This window comes from Mus pahari, chromosome 2 (genome assembly GCF_900095145.1).
Source record: "Mus pahari chromosome 2, PAHARI_EIJ_v1.1, whole genome shotgun sequence".
Lineage (NCBI taxonomy): Eukaryota > Metazoa > Chordata > Mammalia > Rodentia > Muridae > Mus > Mus pahari.
In genome coordinates, this window is record NC_034591.1 from 113,944,024 (window position 1) to 113,951,306 (window position 7,283).

Genomic DNA, 7,283 nt, shown 5'->3' on the forward strand with positions numbered 1-7,283 from the left:
AAGAAAGAAAGAAAGAAAGAAAGAAAGAAAGAAAGAAAGAAAGAAAGAAAGAAAGAAAGAAAAGAAAGGAAGAAAGAGAAAAGAAAAAGCAGGGGTCAAGGGTAAAAGCATATCCACTGACTTTATGTAATTTCAGATAGATGATTTTACAGGCAATGGTTTTAGGAGAATCCAAATCCTTACTTAGAAAACACTGGAAGACTACAGAGCTACCACTCTCTCCTCCCTTCCTTCCCTCCCCAACTTTTGCTTCTGTTGGTGGCATTAGCCTCTTTTTAAAAAAACCACACCGATAGGACAAATACTTTACCTGGAAAAACACAGTATATGTAGAACATAGCAAGCAGCCTCACAGGACCTGCAGTGGATCCTTCCCTAGTTTGACGCATGTCAGTAATGACCCTAACTTTAAATACTGCAAGGTGTTCAGTTCTCCATGCAACAAAACTAAGACCCAAGAAAATACTTTCCAAAAGTGCTTTAAAATGTCAAGAACCACAGAGAATCATATAAATATACTCACCGACTATTTTCATCCTCTAGTTTTCTTAGTTTATTTTTCTCTGACTCTAGCTGGGCCTGAAGTCTACTGTTTTCCTGTCGTAATAATGTATTCTGTGACTCCACTGAAGACATCTGGATTTTGTTGGCCAAGAGTTCTTCTGTAGCTGCACGTTCTCTTTCAACTGCTGCAGCCAACAGGGTCTGTGATTCACCTGATTATAGAGGAAGAAAAATCATACACATACACCAGGGAAAGATCAGATACCAGGTTGGTTCTGGCCTCAAATTTCTAATGACTCTGAGTTTCCAGGCTTAGACAAGAAGCCAGCATTGCTCAATGCACAATTTAGCATTCTCTCCTCAGCAAATTGACTTGAAAATACTGTTACTCAGTAACAGGGTAGTGGATCAACAAAAAGCACTGGAGCAACCAAATATCCATGGACAGCAGTAGACTAGTAAAAGACAAATAGAATGAAAGAAGGATAGAGCCATAAAATAGAGTCCTTCAATACGAACGTCTGCAGCAGGTGAAGAGGAGGAAAAGACATGGGCTAAAGACAGAGCTTCACTGGTTGTTTACTTGTATAGCATGTAGGAAGCCATGGTTTCATCCCCAGCACTGCATAAACCAGGGTTGGTGGTATACGTCTATAATCCCATGACTTGGCAAAAGCAGCAGGAGGATTAGGAGTTCACAGCCATCCTTGGCTACCTAGAGAGTTTGAGGTCAGTTTGACAATATGAGGTCCCGTCTTATTTATTTAGCTGTTTGTAATATAAAAAAAGACAGCATACAAACTGGAAAAAAATAAATGTAAGGGACATGTATAGATTTGGTGCTTAAAGTACAGATAGAACTCTCCAAAGTGAAACTGTAGACAGTTTAGTTAAAAAATGAGCAAAAGGGCTGGTGAGATGGCTCAGCAGGTAAGAGCACCCGACTGCTCTTCCAAAGGTGCAGAGTTCAAATCCCAGCAACCACATGGTGGCTCACAATTATCCTTAACAAGATCTGACTCCCTTTTCTGGAGTGTCTGAAGATAGCTACAGTGTACTTACATATAATAAATAAATAAATCTTTAAAAAAAAATGAGCAAAAGCTATAAACAGGCAGTTCACCCTACAGTGCGGACAAAGCTGTCAACAGGCAGTTCACCCTACAGTGTGGACAGAGCTGTCAATAGGCAGTTCACCCTACAGAATGGACCAGTGGAAAACAAGCACATGAACCAATGCTCAGCATCAGCTCTCATTAGGGAAAAGAAAATTAAGATGATGAGATGTAAGAATTTATGAATGGTAAATTAAAACAAAACAAAATACAACAAAAGCAGAGAACCGAAAATGCTACCAAGGTTGTAAACAAACTGGATTACTCCCACAGCTGTAAGCACTATGAAAACAGTTCAGCAATTTTTCTGAAAACTAAACATGAATGTCCATATGGTCAGCAACTGTACTCCTGAACAGACATTTACAGCACCTTTATCTAAATCTGGAACCAGACCAGCCAACCTTCCCCAAGTAAATGGGGAAATAAACTACAGAACAGACATTCCAGACAAACACTCAACAGTCAAAAGACTACACTACTGAAATGTTTATAACTTTTTAAAATTTTATTTTATTTGTTTGTGTAGGCTCGAAGTATATGAATAGAGTAATTAATACTCTCTATTCAGTAATTTCCCCCAGCCAATTTCAATGTCCCAAAGTTTAATTAACAGAACAGGGAAGCTGCCCTGAACTGAACTCAACACTTTGGAGTGATAATTTCTATGTGCATTTCAGAAAATAACACTGAGAAAACAGGATCTGAGTTGGGTGTCCCAGCACTCAGGTAAAAGGCAAATGCAGAAGTATATGCCTGTAATCCCACAGCTAGACAGGCAGAGACAGGAGGATGCGGGTGGCTTGCTAGCCAGTCAATTTACCCAAATCAGTTAGCTCCAGGCTCAATGAGACCCTGTCTCAAAAAATAAGGTAGAGAAGTAATTGAGGAAGTTACTAGACATCAACCTCTGACCTCCACACATATGCATATACATATGGGCATATGAAGTTTCACACATACTTGTACATGCAAACAAACACATCACCCCCACACAAACACAGCAAATGAAATGGCAGGCAGTAAAGTATGTGACAGACTGTATAAGAAAAAAATGCTTTAAGAGCCCTAACTGGGGCTGGAGAGATGGCTCAGCAGTTAAGAGCACTAACTGCTCTACCGAAGGTCCTGAGTTCAAATCCCAGCAACCACATGGTGGCTCACAACCATCCGTAATGAGATCTGATGCTCTCTTCTGGGGTGTCTGAAGACAGCTACAGTGTAATCTATACGTTAGACACAAAGGTCAGCGTGAGACTGGGTGAATTTCAATGTCATACCACTATTCTGCTTCTACAGACAAGACAGAAAGTCCCCTGCATCAAACATAAACTACTAACGAAGTTACCAAGCCTATCAGAAAGATTCTTCTCCAGTGTCTCCCACGAGGAAGTCTGGGACCCCAGAGTTGCTTGTAAATTTTCTATCTGTCGAAGCAACGGTCTGGTTGTTGATGAAACACTTTGACTCAGCTCTTGGTTTCGATTCTCTGCTTCTTGGAGTCTCTGAATCAAAAAATTCCTACTTTATTACCACTGACAGAGAAGAAAACAAAACAAAACAAAACACTAAAAACACCAGCAAACCTAAACTTTAGTTCAATTTTTCCAAGAAAAAAGTATTAGCTATCTTACTTTTAAAAAGAAAAGCAAAACAATATTGAATATTCAGCAAGCCTATCATGATTAAGCCTTCCTTTAAAACAAAACCAAATGTTTGCCTATTTCTTTTCAGAGGGTTACTTGTACTTGGTTCACATAAGCTACAAACATGAGCCCACTAGTAGTAATGTTTTCAGTCCAGGAATACTAGCCTCCTGAGTGGTCACATTACTTCAAGATACACTTTTGACCTTGTGCTTGGGAAAGCATGACAATACCTGCTGAAGTTCACTGATCTCATGGCGTAAGTAATCCTCTTTTCTGGCAGCTGCTTGCTCTGCCCGCTGCAACGCTAGCCTGAGGTCCCCCACCTGCAGGATAAACAACACTCTGTCAGAGCATTAGCAGTAACTTCTGCTGACATTTGTGTTGACTTTTTATGTATGACACTTCATGCTAAACGGTGAGCACACATCCTGTTCCTTAAGCAATGCCAAAACTATAAACATATTCACCACCTAACTGAAAGCATCCTGTTATCAAAGAGAAGTATGCAAATATGTATAGCCCTGCCATACAATAAGGAGATCAGAACTAGACTAATGAATAAACAAACAAACAAACAAACAAACAAAACCTAGGTACTAAACTAGGGGTGTTAGGACACACCTGTGAGGTCAGTAAGAGCATTTCCATTTCCAGGCCAGCCTAGGCTGTCCAGACTGTGCTAGATAGAAGGCCCTATCTAAACAATAAAACAAAACTCTTTCTGAGTGTGAGGCTGTATGCCTGTAGGCACAGCTACTTGGGAGTATGAAGCAAGAATTGAAGGTCGCTTATATAACATTGTTTCAGTACAAGAACAAGGAACAAGGTGCTGCTCACATACAGCTACACACTGAGTAAATGCCATAACTTTCTTAATACTGTGGCGTCATTTAACTAATCAGAAAAGGGTGTTGGCATTTATCTATCTGGTCACTGTAGTATTGAAGATTTAGTCTGTGGAGCACATGGAGATGCCCTGAGGCATTAGCAAGCCTGGCAGCAACAAGGTGAAGGCAGAGCTCTGAACTATAGCAGTCCTGTGATTTGTTTTCAAATGCTGATACACAAACATTAAACATTACAATCAAGGAATAAAATATTTATTCATCATAAATGAAAAGGTTATCATGTCTACAGTTATCAAGTATTAAAAAAATACCTAGAGGGAGATAATATTAACAAAGTAACATACAAAATTAGCAATCCTTATATACCATGGTGGTTTCAAGAATGACAATCCCAGGCTGGAGAGATGGCTCGGTGGTTAAGAAAGAGCACTGGCTGCTCTTCCAGAGGTCCTGAGTTCAATTCCCAGCAACCACATGGTGGCTCACAACCATCTGTAATGGGATCTGATGCCCTCTTCTGTCATGCAGGCAGACATGCAAATAGAGCACTCATATATTATATACGTAAGTAAATAAATCTTAAAAAAATAAAAAGAATTTAATAAAAAGTGACAATCCCATACCCTATTCCTACTCTCTCAATTTTTCTTTATTATTATAATATATTTTTAATATGAAAGAATTTTTAAATATTAAAAAAATTAGGGTATGTGTGTGTGTGTATACGTGTGTGTGTGTGTATCATGCATGTGTACAATGTGTGTGTACAGGTGCCCAAGGAGGTCAGAAGAGAGCACTGGACCACCTGGAACTGAGTTATAGGCAGTTATTAGGCAGCCATGTAAGATCTGGGAACCAAACCTGGGTTTGCAAGAGCAGTAAGTGCTCCTAACTGCTGGGTCATCTCTCTAGCCCATTCATTTAAAGCAGTAATATTCTGTGTACATGTCTTTATATTTTTTTAAGATGTATTTATTTATTTCATGTATGTAAGTACACTGTTGTTATCTTCAGACATACCAGAAGAGGGCATCAGATCCCCATTACAGATGGTTATGAGCCACCATGTAGTTCCTGGGAATTGAACTCAGGACCTCTGGAAGAGCAGTCAGTTCTCTTAACCACTGAGCCATCTCTCCAGCCCAGGAGTAATATTCTGTATATATGTATTTCCTTTACTTAGAAGGTAGCCCCTTGAAAATGACAAGGTGTAACAAAAACACATGGATATGTGGACCACGGCATAATTTCCAACACGAAATATTGAAAGGAATCTAAACCTATCAAAAATATACCTGAAAATTACATAGCAGAGGGGTATAAAACTAAAATAAGTTTTACTATTATACAACTAGCAGAATATCCTGGAGACTGCGCAACCATTAAAGGTTATGTGCAAAATACAAGAATAGTCCAGTAGGAACACAAAGCAAGTTGTAAAGCAGTGCTCCATCCTAGAAGAGGAGGAACAGAAATGCCAGTGTGGCTGAGTGACTCTCTCAGCAGGCAGACATCTGTAGCCCTGTATTTATGACACCAACACTGAAAAGGTGAGGCCAACACTGAGAACGTGGTGATGCATGGACCAGGAGGAGCAACAAGGGAGGGGAGACAGTAGAAGTCAAGCTTTCATCGGTTAAGTCAGTCATCTACCAAATATGTGAAACAAAACCAAACATTAATTGAGGCTGCTGAGAATAGTTTTGCATGTTTTGAGCAGTGCTTGGAAAACTAGGTGTCTATATACATAAGATCTATTGTGCAATGAAGTTGTAGTTCAATAGGGCAATACTTCCCTAGTACACAAAAGGCCCTGTGTTTGACCCTCTGCAGTGAAGAAATCAAACACAACAAAGTGTAATGAATACTTACAGCAGCATTATTAATGTTAGCTAAATGATATATCATAAATGTCTAATATATATATTATATTTATATAAATTATATATATATATATATATATATATATATATATATATATACACATATATATATATATACTTTGAGACAGGGTTTCTCTGTGTAGCTCTGGCTATCCTGAAACTCTCTTTGTAGACCAGGCTGGTCTCAAACTCAAATACTCATCTTCCTGACTTCCAAGTTCTGAGATTAAAGGCATGCACCACCACTGTCTGACAATATTTGACATTTTGTAACCACAGTATGCCAAACCTTTTTTCTTCCTTCATTAGGTTCATGAATTGCCAGAAACGTTACAAATATGTTCAAGAGTCAATGATATAATACAGTCTCTTGAAACTGTATGTTTTAATTAAATGCACATATATCACTCTAGCAACAGGATACAGAGTTTCATAAAACTTTCTTTGCTCTGGTAGTGAGTGCTCAGCTCTATCACTGAGCTACATCTCACACCACCATATACTCATAAACATGTATGAAACTCCTCAGAGAAAGCCAAGCAGTAACAGCACAGTGTGTGCATCACAGTAAAGATACTTTAAAACACACACAAGTGAGTCTGTATAACCCAGGATTCTAAAAATGCCAGTGACATAGTCATAGAAGTCTCCTAGATGTACCTCATATAAGAACAGACTCACATAAAAGTTAGCTTTAACCACCACTGCCTACCTGAAGCGCTAATGCCTCTTGCTGCTGACGGGCTTCTTCCTGGGCCTTCTCCAGTGCCCCAGAAAGTTCTTCTTTAGCCTTCATCTCACGCCTCAGAGCAGCCTCCTGCACCTCGCTGTCCTTAGCAGCGCTGGCTTTGTGAAGATCAGTAAGTTCCCTTTAGAAAGTAGATTGGTACTTTTTATTTATTAATAAAACACAAATGTAAACACATACCTAAACTAACGCAATCTCTATGTACCACAGAAATCTCAAAACAACAGCAAGCACACCTGTACAATAATTCTAGTCATTATAAGGCTTATAATTAGACTCGCTTTGTCTACTAACAAACACACTCATAGAAAAATCTGTAAATGTTGCTAGTACCCAGACAACAGAAAGAAGACAAGCTGGAGAGATGCTCAGTATTTAAGAGCAACAATCTTCTCCATCCTTCTCAGGCATGTGGTACACAGACATGCATGCAGGTAAAATACCAATACAGGAACGAAAAGAAAAGAAAAGGAAAGGAAAGGAAAGGAAAGGAAAGGAAAGGAAAGAGGAAAGAAGAGGAGAGGAGAGGAGAGGAG

General features: G+C 39.2%; 1 protein-coding gene and 1 non-coding gene across 2 annotated transcripts in view; both read right to left on the bottom strand.

Annotated features, from left to right (window-relative positions):
- Positions 1-7,283, bottom strand: part of Tmf1 (TATA element modulatory factor 1) — a 24,423-nt gene that overhangs the window by 5,765 nt on the left and 11,375 nt on the right. The window contains exons 8-11 of the mRNA XM_021189876.2: positions 6,712-6,868; positions 3,499-3,591; positions 2,968-3,124; positions 524-716 (exon numbers count right to left, since the gene is read on the bottom strand). Of these exons, the coding sequence (XP_021045535.1) occupies positions 524-716; positions 2,968-3,124; positions 3,499-3,591; positions 6,712-6,868 (600 nt within the window). The remainder of the gene's footprint in view (positions 1-523; positions 717-2,967; positions 3,125-3,498; positions 3,592-6,711; positions 6,869-7,283) is intronic.
- On the bottom strand, positions 2,141-2,275 carry LOC115063471. Its single transcript, XR_003843345.1, has one exon. It is a non-coding gene; the product is annotated as a small nucleolar RNA SNORA36 family (small nucleolar RNA).